The 20,422-nt window shown below is 38.3% G+C and overlaps 1 protein-coding gene across 1 annotated transcript in view; it reads right to left on the reverse strand.

The window, feature by feature from the left end:
* The window catches only part of LOC140168247 (procollagen-lysine,2-oxoglutarate 5-dioxygenase 1-like), a 121,132-nt gene that overhangs the window by 48,157 nt on the left and 52,553 nt on the right, over positions 1–20,422 (reverse strand). The window contains exons 14-15 of the mRNA XM_072191583.1: positions 19,342–19,455; positions 335–403 (exon numbers count right to left, since the gene is read on the reverse strand). Of these exons, the coding sequence (XP_072047684.1) occupies positions 335–403; positions 19,342–19,455 (183 nt within the window). The remainder of the gene's footprint in view (positions 1–334; positions 404–19,341; positions 19,456–20,422) is intronic.

Consider the following 20,422-nt stretch of genomic DNA (forward strand, 5'->3'; position numbering starts at 1 on the left):
CAGAGCACCGTTGGCAATAATAACACGATGCTAGACCTGAATTCAGTGCCAACTCTCAGTCTGTTGAGGCATTTCCATTCAACCCAGTTTGAGTCGGCACAAGGTAAAAATACTTATGGACATGGCTTTTGTTGGAAGATTGGCGAACCATTCTTTCCATTTGGCAGCTCTGGTACCTTCAGCTTGTGCACTATAAGGAAGCTTTCCTAGACTTCAGCCGATTCTTTTCAGGTTCATGGCCGAATAGGGGATGTTGCTCATCTGTGCCCTGAATGTAGATGGGTATGTTCTGGATCCTAGTGATAAGGGAGGTTGGACTGTACTCATAGCTTACCTGGGTGACTTCATGGTTGTCTTGCAACTGCCTGAAGTAATCTTGGTGAATGTACTTGGCTTCCCAGTCCTAATAATAGACACAAATAAAAATATGAACAGAATTATTAACTTTCCCAAATTGTCTTTTATTGGTTCATATGAGCAGTAGTACAAATGTCCCAAACTTGGCCGCTTTTTCCCCCCGTCGATTCTGCTTGAGGATCGACCACGCATAGATGGTCGATCGAAAGATCAAACAAATTTGTTTCTAATGCCTTAGGCAAAAATAATTGTGACATGATCTGGTCCATGGGGCCAAAGGAGGCATTTTGAAAATTGAGTTACTGTAATTATTACATTGTACATACAATAGGCTATCATTTACTGAAAACACCAAAGGTCTGGCATACTTGGTTCCAAAGTTCTAAAGTTTTTTGATGTCTATTTTCTTATGTATTGTATTGTTTATTTACTCCATATTTTTACCTTTATCTCAGTTTCAAATTTGGTGCCTTTGGCCCAATGGACCAGATTGTGTCACATATTTAGTTTCTTGGTTTTGTTTTGATGTTTTTTTGCTGAGGTTTGTGACATCACTGTGATGTCATACTTGCCATATATTTTGGTAAGAATAGAAAGAGAAATATGTATCATACCAAACTTAAATATTGCAACACCTCCCAAAATACTTTGGCTTATGATGTAGAAAACTTATTTTGGCAAATCAGAAGGGTGATAATATCAACCCTCTGCAATTAATTAAGCTTCTCCATATAAATTAGAAAACAATGACATTATCAGCAGCAGTTTGCCCCCATTGCCCTGTTAATGAACTCCTACTAATGAAGCTTTAGGTTAGCATTTTAAGTTTCACCACCTTGTCGTCAGTGTGATAGTCTAATACTAATTAGAAGAATATGTTGATGTTAAAGAGTTGCAACTGTTTTAACCCCCTGAGCACTACCTGTTGATCTAACATTGCCTCTGATTGATCCATTACATGATGTTTTCACTTTAATCACCAATCAGAATGGAGCTTTGCAAATAATTCACCCCAATTTTTTTGCATGGTGAAATTATTATAACAATGTTGCTGATTGGGCCAATTGATAATGAAAACTTCTTTTTAGCCAATCAGCAGGTAGTTTTCATGGGGTTTATAGTGTACAGGGTCTTGTGAAGTTCACATGATTCATGCACTGGCACAATTAGTTTCACGCACAATACATCTCCCCTTGAAGCAACCCTCCTAGACAAACTGATAACCCTCTCATGATCAGCAAAAGCTGGACACAACATGCATGCCCTAATTAGAAGAATATGTTGATGTTAAAGAGTTGCAAATGGTTTTAATAGTGTACCGTGTCTTGTAAAGTTCACATGATTCATGCACTGGCACAATATAGTTTCACACACAATACCCCTTCCAAAAGCAACCCTCCTTAACCCTAAAACACTCCCAGATACTACAAAATACTACATGATATATCCATGCACTGCCCGTGCATGCATCCCACATTGATGCACTGACGGAATCATCCCAAGTGATATATACGCAAGGTTTCATATGGCCAGACCAGCGAAACGCCCTTCCGGTAGCTGACCTAATGCTTGGCATGCAAGGGGTCTTGGGTTCGAATCCCGACAAAATGAACAACATCTTTATTCATATTCTCTCTTTATTCAGGGCTTCCTTCTTTTGTTTCCCTTTGCGAAAAAGCACTTTGGGCATTAAAGGTATCATTAAGATAGCGGGGGATCATTAAGACATTATGAAACCCTCTCTGCAACAGCTGAACACAAAATGCATGCTCTCCTCCAGTACACAAGTATACATAGTTTTAATATTTTGCATTCATTATTAAACCATGTCAAATATTTAATACTTGTCAATCAAAACCTATTTCTGGGCAACTGTTTCTTTCTGAATGTTTCTACTGGAAAATGTTAGCAGGTGATGCGATTTAGCTTAAAGTGTTGCCGCTTAATGTGCTAAACTGGAAACAGATTGGTTAGGAGTGATGCAGTGCAAACACCCAGCATATGTGAGCCACCTCATGAGGTAGACCATGCGGTGTAACAATCGGTAATTTCTTCCAGTAGAAACACAATTGATTATAACGGTTGCTGGATGTTGTATAGTCTTTTATGCACATTATCATGACCTTAAAAACAGCTTCTGGGTCAGGAAACCATTTTCAGTACTTCCAGTACCACAACCCCTATTTTAAGCATCAGCAGAATATCCAGGTCATCGAAGAATTGAATTGTGGGTTACCAGGTAATACGGGATAAAAACACAGAGTGTTCAGTATAAAAACACAGTTTGACAACAACCATTGCTTTATCACTGTCAACATACACCAAGTGTTAAAGAAATGAGACGCATAGGGAATTGAGTCTCTTGGGCTCCACATTTTATTCAACAGTAAAGAGGAGCGATCTATCACATACGTTTACACTTGTTCTTATCATGTGTGGTTTTCTAGAGATCAATGCTATCTAATTACTATCAGATCAATTGTAGGACTTAAGGGACTGATCCTACATGATCATACAAGGTCTTAACGCAACAATCATTATATTCCATGTTTACACTTTAGTGGTTGATCCCTTTCTTAATCTGTGGTTTATTAGGTCTCTCAACAAGATCAAATGGAAGTCGATATCTTGATTTCAATGTATACTGGACATTATAGTGAGGTCAGAACAATGCATGTTGGTGTGGGGGCATGTGTGGGGTGAACTCCTGCAGTGGGGGCGCTACGGGGGTGGGGGCATGGGGTGCAAGTCAGAACTGTTGCCCCTAGTAAAACCCAAAATTTTTGCAGCAACTTTGCACAATGTGCCCCCTGAAATTCACTTTGCCCCCAATGCCCCCCCCCCAAATTCCTGGCGCTGCCACTGAACTCATGTACAAGTGGATGCTTAACAAGATCCTCTCCAATACATAATTACAGATATGTATCAGTATACCATGTATCCTACATTCATCAAAAATCTATAGTTTGTCTTATCTCAAGTGAGAGTAACGCCATGTTGGAATTCATGTGCCACATTCAAATCGCGTGCACTAACCTTATCACAAGGGGCAAAATACAGACACTAAGAAGGCCAATTTGTCTTTACACTGGCAATGCTAACGCGAAAATGCACTGGTACGAATCTGCCGCTGCGAAGTTGAGATAAGACATACTATTACATTGTCCACATTGGGAATGTTCAACACATTATGCAGTTTTAAAGACTAACTTCACTTGAACTTGAACTTGAATGTTCATTACAATTTTGTGGTCATAATTATTGGTGCCAAATAGACGACAATAAAATAAGAAGCTGTACAAACACCAGAAGTAGAAAGGCTATCCAATATGGCATATTTCCTGTAGAATTACACAGAGGGCACCATGAAGTCCTTTACCCCACATTTTTAAATTCTTAAATTAAACACATCAGAAAGTTATTTTCATATCACACAAACATACTTCTCTGTCATGGAAGAAAAGAATATCTACAAGTAAATCACATAGTGGATACTGTGTTTTGCCATGGGAGGACAGACATACTGCCCTGCAATTCATCAACTGAAATAGAAGCACAGAAACGGACAAATCTGGAATAATACTCAACACAGCAAGCAGACGATCATGGCTTCCCATCATGCACTGTTTCAGAACCTTAACTAATGGTCATCTAACAGTATTTTTGATTGGTTGATAACTTGAATTGCTCATTTTAATAGCCAATTATGACTAGGCTTTAAACTATTTATGGTCAAACTTGCCTTTGCAGACAATCTTAAAATACCCTCCTTGACTGGTTCAAAATTGGGCACAATATTCATTTTGGCCAATCGGCAGGTAGTTCTCATGGGGTTAAGGCTGATCGAAGGGGTGCATAACCCAGCAGTGTTTTGAGACAAATAAAGAAAGCGTAGTGATTTAGTGATATAGTGTGCTGTGCACAGGCACAATGCCTAAATGTTGATCCACAAGCCTCAGCACATTTTACAGGTTGCTGCTGACCACTACGGTCCCAGCTATGAAACAACAACACATGGATTTTGCCGTTTAGGAGCGCACACCCTATACATTCCACAATTGACCTTTGCAGCCAGGATCAGCTCCAAGTTTCAGCTCCAAGGATCACCTCCAAGTTTGGTACGTGTTACAATGAAACAATTAGCAGTAAGATCCTTGTCCAGGGTAATTTCAAGCTACTTAATTTTTCCACAAGAGGGAACTAAGCCACTGCCAGGGTTTTAACCCGCAACCTAGCTCTCACACCATAGTCAAGACGCCTAATCGATTGAGCTATCTTGACTGCTATGGGTTCTATAAAAGAGATGCAATGCTTGATATACGGGGTGTAATTTCTGCCCCAAATATCACTTAGAGTTCCCTTTTCCCTTTAAGGTTTTCATGTGTATAGCAAAGTAGTAAGGTTTCATGGGTGACTTCACCAATTGCATCATGGGAAGGCACAAGATCCTGCTGTGAATACTCAACATAGTACAGGCCCATCAGTACCTAAGTTTTGTACTTTTAAATGAATTGGGAAAAGATGGCATAGATTAGGTAATTCCCTTAAGACAACATTGTTGTAACGCGAGCTATGTCCGTCCGCTCATGCACGTGCTTGAACTATATTCTTAATCATTTGAGGGTCAATAAAATGTGGCGACAAGATATGAAAAAATCCAAAAATATGTAGACTTCTTAGTGCTCCTGTGACAATATATTTGGTGACCAGTGGCGAGATTTCTTTTTGACATGGGGGGGATGGGGTTGTATAGTGTCCAGTACTTTTTGCAACAGAATGAGTTTTTTGTACATTCTTAATGGCTACAAGCACTATTACTCATATGGCACAACTGGTCATTTTCAGTAAATGAGGGGACCAGCAAGCCAGATTATAAAATGGGCAGGTGCCCAGCCAGATTTGGCCTACAGGCTGTATATATGTTGTGCACCCTTGATTTTAGGTCCCTCCAATCACAATGTCTTGCAAATTGCGAGCATGCAGTGTGATCTGATGAGTGTGTCATGCTGTCAACCAGTAGCATATATGCAGCCAGCACTTTTTCAGAGGGTGGGCAAGGGGGTCAAAAATGGGCTAAAAAAGTACAAAAAAGGCCTAAAAATCTTAAATATCAGGGTACTGAGGGTAGCCAGCATCCTACAGGGGCAAGACTTTTCACAGGGGGCAGCTGCCCAGCCCCCTTGGCTACGCCACTGCCATCAACGCATGTTGAAACCTCACAAGTCAGTGACAGCTCCTGATATCAGGCTCCGTGTCTCACTCACCCCGATGCCAAAACCTCTCAGCCTGAGCCACATCAATGTCAGCTCACTGCAGGCTGGTATTGATAGTTGACTGGTAGCTGTTTTTGCCATGAATCTATCTAGAACTCTTGCCCCAGACCATGTAACATTCTTAACCCCCCGAGCACTACCTGCCAATTTAACATTGCCTCTGATTGGTCAATTACATGATATTTTCACTTTAATCACCAATCAGAATGGAGCTTTGCAAATAATTCACCCCAATTTTTTTGTGTGGTGAAATTATTCTAACAATGTTGCTGATTGGGCCAATTGCTAATGAAAACTTCTTTTTGGCCAATCGGCAGGTAGTTCTCATGGCGTTAACCACCTCATAACTTTATCGCACCCTCTTAAGTGATTGCAATCCCTCTTCATCAACACTTGTTACAACTAATTCATATCAATTCACATCAATAAATCATCAAATACAAGTATTACAATATATACTTCTGCATTTCCAACTGGTCTTATCTTAACTTCTAAACATTACGTTTTTGATCCCCCGTGACCCGCCACGTAAGGTCATGCGTAACATTTATCTCCAATATTGCACATTGTTGCTCATTTCTGAATTGAACTCTTGGGGAAAAATCTTTCTCTTACAATTTTCAATTTAAGCCCAACCTAGCTTAGCTGGTATTAGCTTCACCGATGATAACCTATGGAGAGTTAAAAAAAATCATGGTTCTTATCACTTTTGTAGCTAGTGATCCATGCAAGAAGGTGAATAAATACCAGAGGCAACCCCACATGTGGGTCTGAGCTCGCTGCTCACATTGGGGACCGGAACAGAGGCTCAAAACAAATTATTGCTTGTTTCCTTTTTGATTTTCACCATGTTTTATTTTTGTCAACTTAGCACATCCATAAATATGTCAACTACTTGCTATATTTATGAAAGTTTGTGTGTCCCCACATGAAGCATTAACATTGCCATATTAGGCTGGATTGGGGACGGTAGTTTGCTGGATAGTATGGACTAACCCTATTGGTTTAGGAGATAAATTTTCTTCAAACTTACGTACAATGCCAAATATTGTCCCCGTCAGGGTTAGCGGTGATATGCTAAGTCCAGGGGTCAAATTGTCAAATAAAGGGGTCCAGGCATCTAATTATTAGTTTAGCAGATAAATTTTCTTCAAACTAAGTTACGTACAATGCCAAATATTGTCCCCGTGCATCTTAGGCTGGATTGAGGATGGTAGTTTGCTTGATAGCATGGACTAACCCTATTGGTTTAGGAGATTAATTTTCGTCAAACTTACGTACAATGTCAAGTATTTTCCCCTGCTTTTATAGCAGTTAAGCGTGCATGTCCATCAAAGTGGACCTACCCACAATGCAAATGGGCGCAGAGAAATTCTTGTTAGTTTGGTTACCTCAAAATTGACAGTTTTTTCACAATTTCTTCAGAAATCAACGATCAATTTGGAATATCAAATTTCAGGATGGTAATGTGAAAAATAAGATTAATGATACCCAATCTCATCAACAATGAAGTAAATCGGGGGATGGGGATGAGGCTGTCGATTGGGTCAAGAACCTTTAATAAAGCCACCATCATGTCTATCGGGTCAAGGACCTTTAATACGATTTTTGCAGATGAACTTCACCACGCAGCATCAATGATCAACTTGCATGAATTCAATTTCCCACTTTGTGGAAATCTATAGGCACAGTGATGGGTACTTGTCAAAGTTCTGACAAGTTTAATGCGCATCATGAAGTTTAATGCGCAGCCTTTACATGCACTTTGATATATATATAAGGGGCTGTGCAATAATTATAAGCTGGAAATTTCCAAAGAGCATGCTTTCTTCCCCTTCCCTCCTTAGCCTGCCAAACTTTGCTTTCCCCCCTTCCCTTTTGGCCTGCCAAAAAATCCTTGCCCCCCCCCTTGCACATGCCAAATTTTTTGGATCCTAATTTGAAAACCTTAAATGGTCTAGATATAATGCGAGTCTAGCGAGCAGGAAACTTTGCATATTTGAACATTTCGCAACTGTTTTCCTTTAAGCCTTTTAGAGAATTTTATTAAAAAGGTACCCCATAAGCTCCCATAGATAAGATGTGTGCCAAAAACAGGTTGCTCCTTTTGCCCTTCCTAAAATTGCTTCATTCACCTTGGCTGACCAAAACAATTCTTGGCTCCCCAAAATAAATCTGCCCCTCCCCCCTCATTTTACCCTCTCCAAGGCCTATAATCATTGCACAGCCCCTAAGCACTTTTGAAGAGGAGTTACATGGCCCATGGTACACCAGCATATTGACATCTTGAAAGTACATTTTGCGGGTGTCACAAAACTGCTAATCATGCTTAACCCAGACACATATGTCACACTCCATTTGCCCAACTTTTGAATCAAGATCACTGCAGATAACATTGAGCTATTCCATTCAAAATCCACACTCCCTGTGGAAGATTTTTGGGACACCCAGTATATTCTACAGGGGGAGTATGAATTTCAAATGGAATGAACACATTAATTAATTAGCTGATCCATTTGAAACACACCCTCCCTCATCAGTGGAAGATTCAGGTTGAATCTTTCTCAGAGGGTGTATGAAATTCAAATGGGGCTGCTAATGTGTTCATTCCATTTGAAATTCATACTCCCCCTGTGGAAGATATTTCCAAAATCTTCCACAGGGGAGTATGGATTTTAAATGGAATTGCCCATTCCAGCGTACTAGCTGTCTTGGATGTCTGCTAAGACAAAAAGTACTTCGCCCAATATATCCTGTACTCTTATTGATTCATGTTGTATTCTTATCAATACAGACAAGAAAAAATCCTGAAAAACACTTGCCAAATGGCAAAATTCATAGCAAATTGGGGGCAAAATTGTGTAGCGGAAAGAGATTCAAAGCTGTATTTGAATATCAGGGATTTCATTTTAGGGTGCCGGAATATAGCAGTACTCTTCGCTGTGGTGATATGTGTGTAATGTAAGCACAGATTGTCCAAGGGCCATTATGGGTCTTTAGATCTGAAATTCTATGGGACTAGATCCATTTGTATAGGCTCAAGTTGGACATTGCTGAGTGAGATATAAAGTAGATGGATTCATATCAATTGCGGTACTACCAGGTATTGAAATTTAAATATTTGTATGGGCTGAAGTTTGAAAAAAAAAACACCTTGGTTAGACACTGAGTGATGGGTCAAATATAAGATTGAAGGATCCATAATTATCTTATTACCACTGATATTTCCAACAACAGCAGAAACAAGATTGAATGATGACATCTAAAATATTGAACTGTATTCAATGGAAAATTTGACCCAGATGAATTCTGTTGCAATAACTGATCACCTTAATTTACCCCTTTAAAAAAATATTTTGTTGCTTCAGTTTTCAGCAAGCGGGTCAGCAAGGTTTTTCAGTGGTATGTTGATTTGGCGATGGCTGTTTATAGCATAAACACAGAAGTTGGGTTCTGATTGGCTAATTGACCTCACATAATCATCACATCTGTGCTTTGTTCGCCGGTCAGGCTGCGTAGCAACATGTGACTTAGTTCTTTTACGCAATAATCAGGAAAAGCAGTCAGACACCAGTGAAGGACTTATTTAAAAAATAGTTGAATATTATAGCTGATCTTCTCATGAAACACCATCAGTCCCACAATATACTTTGCCTCCCTAATTTGAAAACGTATCAATTACATTAAAAATGTAACTTCAACATGTTCAGCAATTGTTCAACTAATGAAAGATAAAAAAATCAATTAAATTCAACTTTTCCTCATTAAACAAAGGGAAATATACACAAAACTGGAATGATGCAGCGTCACATTTGACTTGAGCTGCGGGAAATAATTTCTCAACCAGTTCGTCATTAACATCTTGCACAGGAATTCATCCAGTACCCAAGACAATTCATTGACATCGCGCTCATCACGATCAGCCTCCGAGGGGAAAAGGTCACGGCCCCAATTCCCCCTCCCAGAGGTCTGTCAGCAGACAGAGATTTGCAGAGTCACTGACAAATTCAAAGCTTGTATTAATGAATATTATGAGCAGCACATGAATTGGGATTTGTAGAGACATGCGGATTATAGTGATGTTAATGGTACCATGTTAGAAACCATGAGTTGATTTAGAAAAGGTTACTGTAAAGGTTGTAATTTTCACTAATGCAATTTTTCACGCTTTACAGATTTTGAACTTCTTCACATGTTTTTAAATTTTGTGATTTTTATTTTTAATATCTAGACCTATACATAAAAGAACATAATCACTCGTTTTTATTTTTGTGTCAGCCGAATTAGGCGTGAAAAACGCAAAAATTAATGATTGAAAAAAATTGTAACTTTTACAATTAGCTGTTGATAACTGTGGGAAGATGCACACACCCATTAAAATAGATGCTTTACATTATAATGATGCATAGTCATCATCCGACTTCAGAGGCCAAATTTAAATCCAAAGACTTTCAACAATTTATATCAGAAAGAAATTTAATTGTAAATCTTAGTTGTAGCAAATGAGGTTTCTCTTTAATAACCTCTAAAATAAAACATTCTAGTTTTATCAAGATGCTATTGTGACTGACATAATAAGACAGGAGCTGGTAAGGGCCCAGATATGGGGGAATTAGCTATTTCATACAAAATCCACAGTACCCTTTGTGGAAGATTTTTGAAATATCTTCCACAGGGGAGTATGAATTTCAAATGGAATGAACACATTAGGCAGCTCTATTTAAATTTCATACTCCCTCTGAGACAGATTCAATCTGAAGGGTGGGTTTAATTCCTTCTGAGGAAGATTAATTGTATCTGGAATTCATACTCCCCCTGTGAAAGATATTTCCAAAATCTTCCACAGGGGTAGTGTGGACTTTAAATGGAATAGCCCAACGGCACTGCCATCCAGCATGGGAGGGGTGTAGGTTGCTAGCTATAATCAATCAGGCAACATCTTCCACAGAATTGAACCTCTTGAGTGTTAAATTAAATTAAATCCCACATTCCTTCAAATAATTGAGGGAGGGGTGGCAAAGATCTGAAAATTCTCCTTAAATTTCTTGCCGATCCCCCGGTAATAATTCCAATTTCTTGTTTTGATGCCCCCCCCCATTGGTAATGTTTGCAATTTCTTATTTTGATAGGTTCGAGAGTAGAGGTAAAGCACAAGATTGGGAGGGATAAGGCCCTTCCACCCCTCTATGATGCCACCACTGGTCCAGTTTTGTGGCAATGAGTAATGTGACAAAATGTCACTAAAATGAGCCTAATTGCTACCTTCTGTTGCATCATATGTGACATTGTTTTTGAGATATTGGCAAAAACAAAAACAATGTTCAAATTCTGTTGTTTCATTCATTCCACTCGATCATGTCACATACGGTCCACAACATGCGCATCTATCAGGAGCACACAGGGTTGCCAAACCCGCGATTTGGTAGCCCAATTGGGCGACTTTTGAAGATTTTTCCGCGACTTTTGACAATTTCCTGTCCCATAGAAACCAATGGTTAAGAAAAAATTTGGGCGATTTTTCAACATTGGCTCCGCGACTTCCGGTAGTTTCCTGCCCCATAGAAGCCAATGGTAAAGAGAAAAATTGGGCGACTTTTCGATTATTTGACCCGCGATTCGGGCTGAAATCTTTTGGCAACCCTGGGAGCACAGTTCTTTAACCCCAATACATTTGTACATTCATTGAATGACCTTTGAAAATTTGGGTACTAAATCTCATACTCTGCAACTTGAGGTCAAATTTTGCACTATGATTATAAAATTGAGGTTATTGAACTATGCCATTGGGATGAGGCCATTGTAGTCCATAGTGGTTGTGCACAATGCCCACCTGCATCACAATCACCTCTTATCCCCCCAAAAAATCACAATTAACTGTCTCCACAGATGAGCACATTCACAGCTAAAACTCCAACCTCTGGGACCGCCATATATGCCATTCTGACATCTTACACCATCTCTTGCTAACTAGATAAGCTGCACAAAACACTCGGAGCCTGACATTAAATCTAATTTACCAATGTGTCAGAAATGGGCATTCAATTGGAGAATCAACACGAATACTGTGCGGTGCACAATCAAATACTTCCCTGGCTATAACATAAGGATTTAAAGAGCCGCTTACAAACTCCTCAAGAATATTAATCCCATCCCTTGACGGATCGGAATAAAAGTACAAGAGATTAACTATTTATGGCTCGCGAGTGTATATTTGTTAGCATTTTCACATTTTGTCCTAGTAAAGTTCAATTTGCTATTTCTTTTCTTCTGTAAGTTCCTTCTAGAAACTCTAGCATAGCGAGTATTATGGTTAATACCACCCATTTAAGCTGGGCAGTGCTGGAAAAAAGAGAGGGACTATTATCTTGCATAGCATCAGAAAAAGGTGCGTAAAAATCACTGAAAAATACAGGCGGCGAGTGGCATGATAGAGCCGGCAAGTTGTGAAACCGCCCGGCCGTATGTCATTTTCCAAACAATCGTTTAGTTTTGTGGGGTTCATTATCGAACCCCAACGGTTTTAGCTTGTATTTATATTATTTATTAACATAGGCCTATTTGTTTGTGATATTACAAGCATTTTAAAATTTCAAAATAATCCCATTCAATTACACGGTTGACGATGGAATTTTACTGAATTTAGTGAATGCACTGCGACCACCACCTGGAAAAATAAAAGCTGTATAGTAAAAATTGTGCCTACCAAAACCAAACTTGAGTAACAACATGCATAAATGACATGTTTTTTACCATCATTTTACAGTTTTCTAAAAAACATTCCACCAAATTCATCTGCTGCACATCAATTTTGCCACCCAACCAGTGGGCTTCAATCTGTTCACAAAAAAGGAGGGTGCACTGTAAAATTATTGTCTTTACACATCAGTGAGTATAAAACAAAAAAAATTCTCCGGTCATGATCATCATATGTTGAAATTTTGGTCATTTGGGGATTCTCAATTCTACTCTTAATTGATAAATTAATGTCTTTTCACTGTGAGAGTTCCATGAGAAAATCATGCTTGAAATTGTCTATTTTTCCATTGAAACCTGTGTTATAGAGATTAGTGGTATTGAACCATAGGAGTTTCAGACATCATTCACTTCTAGGTCCTGTCACCAAAAACAATGATGGTTTAGTCTTGAAACCTATGATTTTATCCAAGTCAGAGAGATCTGGTAAAGGCTGATTTCAGCCATCATAGATGTCGCTCATGTGACCTACAACTGATTGTTTTCTTACAGAGAATGTTGTTCACGTCTATGGCGCCAGGCATTTGGTAGCATACGACCTGCAGCTTTGGCTGGCAGTCCTACAAACATTACATGCACATAATACATATCTCTCATTACTTCCCTGCAGGCAGACCCATAGTACAACCCCTCCCATTGCATTTGTTTGCTTAATGTTAGACTGCCAAAACAACCAACGCAGATTATCTAGGCCACTTGGTGCAGAAGGGTGCAGCATCCCTAAAGCAAGCCCAGATATAAACACAATATGTACTTCCTTGAGGTCACAACAACTATGAAACTCGTTTAAAAAACAATTATTTTGGTAATCTAGATATGGAGTTAGACTAACGCCCTCAGTCGTCAACATTCTGGGATGACTACTATCTGACATACTCTGCAGTCACTCCTACTTGTGCAATACATTTGCTTATTGAATTCCAATCTTTGTTATCCTTTACACGAAAAGCATAATGTTAACACCAGACAAGCTGCGACAAATGTATTGGCTCTTCCGCCTTGCATGAATGGTTATGATACTGAATATTTTAAATCATCTTTTTCATACAGTGGGGTTGAAGTTTGGAACAAGCTGAGTAATGAATTAAGAAGCTCAACAAATATGCAGACTTTCAAACAAAGATTCAAGTCCTAAAATTTTGTGCATATACTTGTAACAGTAAATGATGTGTTTTTATTTACTTCGAAAATTGTATGTATTTTTGTATTTTAAATTTGTCTAAGAGTTGTATATACTATATAAATTGTATGTTGAAAATTGTTGCTTTTAAATTATTGTATATATGTGTAGCAGGGCCCCATGTTAGACCAGCTATTTGGCTGAATTGGGCTACCCTGGATAAATATGATTAAAATAAATAAATAAATAAATAAACTTTCATCAGATTGATTATATCTAAATGAGCATTGTCATAATACATACTTTTGTTATTTAACAACTATTCAAAATTTATATTGCCCACTTTAACAATCAAATTCCCATCCTACCCCATCATGTTAGTATGTCACCATAGCAACATGACTCACTCTTACCACAGACCACTATCAGTCACCTAAATCAGTGAAAAATGAAAATGCTTACTGTGCAGGGTTCCCAGCATTTCACAAAAACAAAATTCCCTGCATTTTCTCGACAAATTTCCATGAGAAATATTTCCACTTTGCCATGCATCAGGACATGGACTGATTCAAACGACTACCTATAAGAAACAAATTAGGAAAAATTCTTTCCAAAAGTATGAAATATGAACTCAGTTTTTAGTAACTGAATGGTTGTTTTACAGTTTTGGGTACTTAGTACAAATGACCGACCACACAGGGAGGTGCTGCAAACATGAGTAGCAATTTCGGCCCATTGGTATATCAGTGGTCCATTTTTTCTAGGCCAATTCTGGTATATGGATGGATCCTTTTTACAAACTGTAGCCATTTTTTTTTTTAATTTCCCCAAAATGTAAGGGGAAGGTTATAAAGACTAAGACAATTTGTGTTTAAGGTAACTTCCTTGTGTTGGATCAAAAGTTTTAAACGTTAATCATTCAGTAAAATGTTGTGTTATTCTGAAATATCACATGTTTTCATATCATATGAAGTAATTTTATGTTTTCCCAATTTCAACATTTTAGACATAAAAAAGTCAACTGCTGGTCTGACTTTGATATGGCTCATATAATAATCCATGATGATACATCAAAACTTCCCTGGCTAGTCAACCCATATGAAGGCAGCCTTTTTGATATATCTAAACTCTTCATATATGTGACACGATCAAGGGAAATGAGTCGGATGTCGCTAATATTCATTTTGAGATATTGGCAAAGAAAGTGTTAAAATTCTTTTGTTTTATATTGTTTTCAGCGATTGATAAATTGATGTAACTTCGCAAAGAAAAGTCGTATCAACATGGGAATTTCAGTTTCTAAACGCTCTAAATGTCCTCTTTAGAAACATGTGTAAAACTCATTTTGGACCAGGGTCGACATGTGACTCATTCCCCTTAATCATGTCGCATATATTCATGCTAACAATCATGTTGCAGCTAATAAACCTAACTAAGTTTTGAGGTTATCCATTCCCTCCACTTGGGAATTCAATGATCAAACGGAGTTATAAGGGGAAAATACAGGAGTACTTGCTGAAAACTTATTACTGGTGATGATTGAGGCCATAATCACCAGCCATCTCATGATGTGGTGCCCTAGTAAAAATGCACTGGATTTGAGACAGTCATTTTCAAACGGTCACAGAATTCTCAAGGATCGGCGTGTTCAAAAATTGCAATTTCTAAATCAATCCACAAGTGTGTGTCCACACAACTCAGCTGGAATCGGATGATGTCAGGGATAAATTTCGGGCAAACTTGTAAGTATTGAAATTCCTGAGGGAGTTCACAGGCAGATTTCCCAAATTTTTGATCAAGAACTGAGTTGCTTTATGCCCTAGCTGTTTTTGGCGAGGGGGAAGGAAAGACAGAAGGAAGAAAGAAAGAAGAAGAGGAAGACTTTTTTCTCAGGTGCGGTTTTGAACCACCGACCCCTCGGGTGCCAGACACATGCACAGGCCTAACTTGCCACAGGGGTGTAGCTTGCCCGGCCAAGCTATACGCGACCATATGACTGTTTGCAATCCTATAACGGGATACCTGCCCGTGCATATGTTTTGTGAAGTGTGGTTTTTTGATGTTTTTGATCAGTACAGTTAGGTTTACGCAAAAAGCCCTCTTTGTGGTGGATGTACCTACACAGTTTGTTAGTGTACTCGTTTCTGTTGCACAAGGCATGAATTTAATACCAGCTGTCATCTCATCCTGGTACAGATTTTTGGCAAAGCCAAAGCGAGGAAGCCATATTTGGCAGAACTGGCATAGCACATTGTACAGCCACATGCACAATAGAATAAAAACCTCATACGAGATCATTCGAATATGAAGATAAGGTTTTGACAAAAGTGCAATGTTTTAAAAAAACAGTTCAAATCTCAAATCAAGTAATTGAAAAAGTTTTTCTTCAATAAATTTTTTTATGTGTTTCCAGTTTTCTACAATACTGACAGCCACTGGATTGCTTCAATAAAGAGGAGTGATATATACACTATGGACCACAATAGCCTCATTCCAGTGGCATAGTTCAATAACCTCAATTAAACAATCATAGTGCAAAATTTGACCTCAAGTTGCAAAGGATGAGTTTTTGTACTCAAATTTTCAAAGGTCATTCAATGAATGTACAAATGTATTGGGGTTAAAGAACTGTTACCTGATAGATGAGTATGTTGTGGATCCTAGTGATAATCTGTTAAAGATGTCTGTAACATGACATCAACCAGCCAGACTGCTTCCTCAATGAAATACTGCCACAATAACTGGCCAACATTAACAAGCACACCATTTAGTAGCCCAATTGGGCTGTTTTTGATGATTTCCCCTGCTACTTTTGACCACTTCCTGTCTCATATAAACCAATCGTTAAGTGAATAAATTGGGCTATTTTTCGACTGGCTCTAGATCTGCGCCTTATAACTGTTTCCTGTCCCATAGAAACCAATGGTAAAGAAAAAATTGGGCTACCTTTTGGTTATTTGACCTGCGATTTTGGGCTGAAAACTGTTGGCAACCCTGTAACTGGCTACTTGTGCTCAATGCATGTGCTTCAATTTTGTCACAAAAGTCTTACAGCCTTTCAGCATAAATCTTTTTCATCCGAAAAAACATGTGCATTATGAAATATCAGGAAGTGGCACAAGCACTCAAAATGACCCTTCCAAGTACCATGATCTCCAAAGCTATTATTTGCAGTCTTGCAGAACTAAATTTAGTTGCGAGTCTGTAATGGTAGAAGAGCAAAAGTATAATATCATAGCTCAAGCAGTTATAACCTGAGACCCCATGTAAATCATAGCAATATGCAGTGTGGTATAAGGGAGGCTCTTGGCATGGGCCAAAAGCCTGTGAAAATGGGCTATTCAATTTGAAATCCTTACACCCCCTATGGAAGACATGACATTAATCTTCCACACAGGGGATGTATATTTCAAATGGAGTCACCCATCACCTATTCAGGTACTACCATTTGAAATTCACACTCCCTGTGTGGAAGACTAAAGTTATGTCTTCCATAGGGGGTGTAAGGATTTCAACTGGAATAGCCCAATAACTGCATGCCTGCTACAACGCTAACCTGCTGCCCAACAGAGCCTAAGGCATCAAGACAGATTCTATATGCCAACTTCAACATCAATCCTTCCCTGCCATTTTACCTGGTGTTGATTTCCATGTACTAAGCCTTAGAAAAGTGTCACAAAATGTGGACCAGTATAACATTAAATCATCAAACCATTAAACATGTACCATGTGTCCATTTTACAATTAAATTTGAGCTTGTGCAACAAGCAGCTAACCATTAAAAGGCTAAAAAAATCAAAGAAGTAATTTTTCAAAACCCTTTACACTTTTGTGGATGAATGCTCTTCATGCTTGTATGTTATAAAAGCGCTCGATAGTAAGCATATGCTAACTATCAAGTTTTACGGCATTGCAATTTGGGACATCTTAGAGCTCCTGACCCCCCACTGACCGCTGTACATGCTAGAACAGGCATATAATGTGTTCAACTGAATTACAACTCTAGATTCCTGAATAAATCACAGAAACAATCTGTGATTTATCATAGATGCTATAAAAGTACAAGAAGACATTCTCCATGCCAAAAGGATGTTGAATTCAGGCCACAGGAAATAGGGACTATAAAAACCATATATAAATCTGCCATTGTAACTCAAGGCCCAAAGTTGTCTTGTAAAAAATAAAAGATTTTCAACAACTGAGACAGGCATGCATGCATGTAAAAGATAAATCTTTGATTTTTCAAATTCATAGAGCTGATAATAAACCATTATACAGCTCCATGGTAGCCACAAACGGTGTGTGCATGATTTGGAAGACACAGGTGTTCAAATGACTGGTCCTTGTGAATATGCAAGAATTTTCAGCAAAACATGGGAACTATACTTGTTGGTGATTGCTCTGTATGTTTTTTCATCTATGGTTAGGGGTGTTCTGTTTATTAATGTTATTTCCACTCTCTCCACTCCATGAAGCCAATTCCATTTTCTCTGAATTGAAGTGATGTTACTTCCTCTCCCAGATGGTGGAATCATTGAATTATGTAACTGGACCTTTCACTTGAACAACTTTGTGATGCAATCAAGCAAAATGAGTAATTTGTTGAGCTATAAAATTCAGTTTTCAATTTCATTATATATGACATTTCCAGGGCTTTATCTCTATTAAAACCCTCTATCACATACAATTACTTTCCAAAAGATACTGTCATTTTAACCTACGGTTCCAGAGATATGGTCATTTTGGTGCTGCTCAGAACAATAAAAATACAAAGAAAGTTGAATATCATTATGGGCCATATCTTAAAATCAATATTAGCACGAAACAACTCATTAAGATTGATCACATCACATACCGTAAAAACTCGATAGCTAGCATATGTGCTTACTATCGAGCGCTTTTGAAAACATGAAATTGTACCAAAGTCTGGCGCTTTACCAACTGAACCAACTGAGCAAATTTGCAGGTTTACTTGTTCATATATAACAATGTGAAAGGCGAACGGAGGGGGCGAAAAGGGGCCCTGGCTCAAGGGCCCCTGGTGGGGTCCAGGGGCAACGCCCCTGATGGGGGTTGAGGGGGCGAAGCCCCCCCGAAGCCAGAGGGTTTCTGTACATTTAGAGCTACAGGAGAGGCCATTTCTGAGGGTTAAATACATTCCAAGAAGTTAAAGTTAATTACAGTGATTTGCGAAACTGCAAAATTCGGAAGAGTTGTAAACCCATGTCATGTATTATAAGCTTACATACCTGGAAGTTTCAGTTTCCTCACGTACGTTGAGAAGTAGTCTCCGTTTATATCTTTCTCCTCTAACCACTGCCAATTAAATCTGTCTCGTATATCCTTTTCAATCTCCGCCAAATCGTCCTCACAGTGACGAAATTCATTTTTTGACGACAGTCTTCACTGTCAATTTTCACTTCGATTTTCAATCAGTTCCGTAGCCTCGCTCATTGCTTGCCGGTTGCAGCGTATACTCCGGTATCTGCTTCGAGTCTGTACTCGAGACCAAGTATGCAAACAGTCTCTTTCCAAGAGTCGGAAGGAACGGATTGCGTACATACGTAGTGCTATCCAACGACATGTATTATTGATCAAGAGATGGAAATTTCACTTCGCCGATTCTAACAAGAATTTCTTTTTAAAAAAAAGGTGCTCCGTTCGGGAAAAAAATAAAAAATAATAAAATCAGAATTTTAACCAAAAAAAAAATCGGAATTTTAGTCAGGATTTCTAAAAAATCGGAATTCCGATAAAAATCGGAAAAGTGGCATCTCTGGTAAGCACATATGCTAACTATCGAGTTTTTACAGTAAACTTAAATGGTACATTACTTACTGGTCTATTGTTATAAATCTCCCACAGGTCACTGTGTAGATGTGATGTCTCATAATAGTCTGTGGTGATCAGATGACCATAGTCATGTCGGTTGTCAACATACATGAACACTCCCTGAAAACAAACAAATGCATAAAGACAAAAATTGCTGTAAAATATGGTCTGAAAGATTTGGTAAATAAATGCAAGCCAATTAAGTGAGTTTAAGGGTAGACTAGGTATTGGGTATTGTTAGTCAAAGCAACCAAAAAAAATTGATTTTCATTATCTAGATCAATATACCGTAGAATTCCGTCTAGAAGCATATATGCCTCTAAACGAGGGTTTTTTTAACGAAAGATATGAAAAGCCAATACCCTTCTCAAAAACATTGCAATAGATTGGTCTTACCAATATACATGTTTGTACAGCCGCCTTTATCAGTAATATAGTTGTTCAAACTCCAAATAACGTTTTTGTTGAGAGTGTCTGCCTCTTGTCTCTTGTGTCAAAAAACCTCGTTTAGAGGCATGTATATGCTTGTAGACGGAATTTTACGGTGTTAGGTAAAAAAAAAAGATCGTTTGCTTGTCCTCCACAACTTTTTCCGAATTGTGTCGGTTGGTCGTAATTTTCTCTTTAAATATATTTTTAAAGGTCATAGCCAAAACATGACTGTATGCCTTTAATTAGCTTAATAAATAGACCAAATAGTTGTGAATTGGGATATTTCTCCACTTTATTCATGTTTTTAAAACAGTTTAGAAGTGTATAGAAACTGTAAAAAAACTTTTCAGGATGTCAAAAATGTTGAAAGAAAAAAAACTTTTTCTGGAATTTCCAAAATTAGGGTCAGTATTCACTTGTACAGTAAATAAAAAAAACTTTCTTCCAGATTTTCCAGATTAGGGTCGGTCGGTGGAGAACAAGCAAAAAATCCTTTTTTTTTTGGCCTTATTAAAAAATAACACCTTGATGTTTTGCAAAAAGTTCATTCTACAAATCATTTGAAAACTTGCTTGATTTATTGTTGTTGTATGAGTTATGTATATTTTACAAAGGTGATGTTGTTTCAGCCTTCTTTACAACATAACTCAAGAAC

Source organism: Amphiura filiformis, chromosome 13, assembly GCF_039555335.1.
Source record: "Amphiura filiformis chromosome 13, Afil_fr2py, whole genome shotgun sequence".
Taxonomy (NCBI): domain Eukaryota; kingdom Metazoa; phylum Echinodermata; class Ophiuroidea; order Amphilepidida; family Amphiuridae; genus Amphiura; species Amphiura filiformis.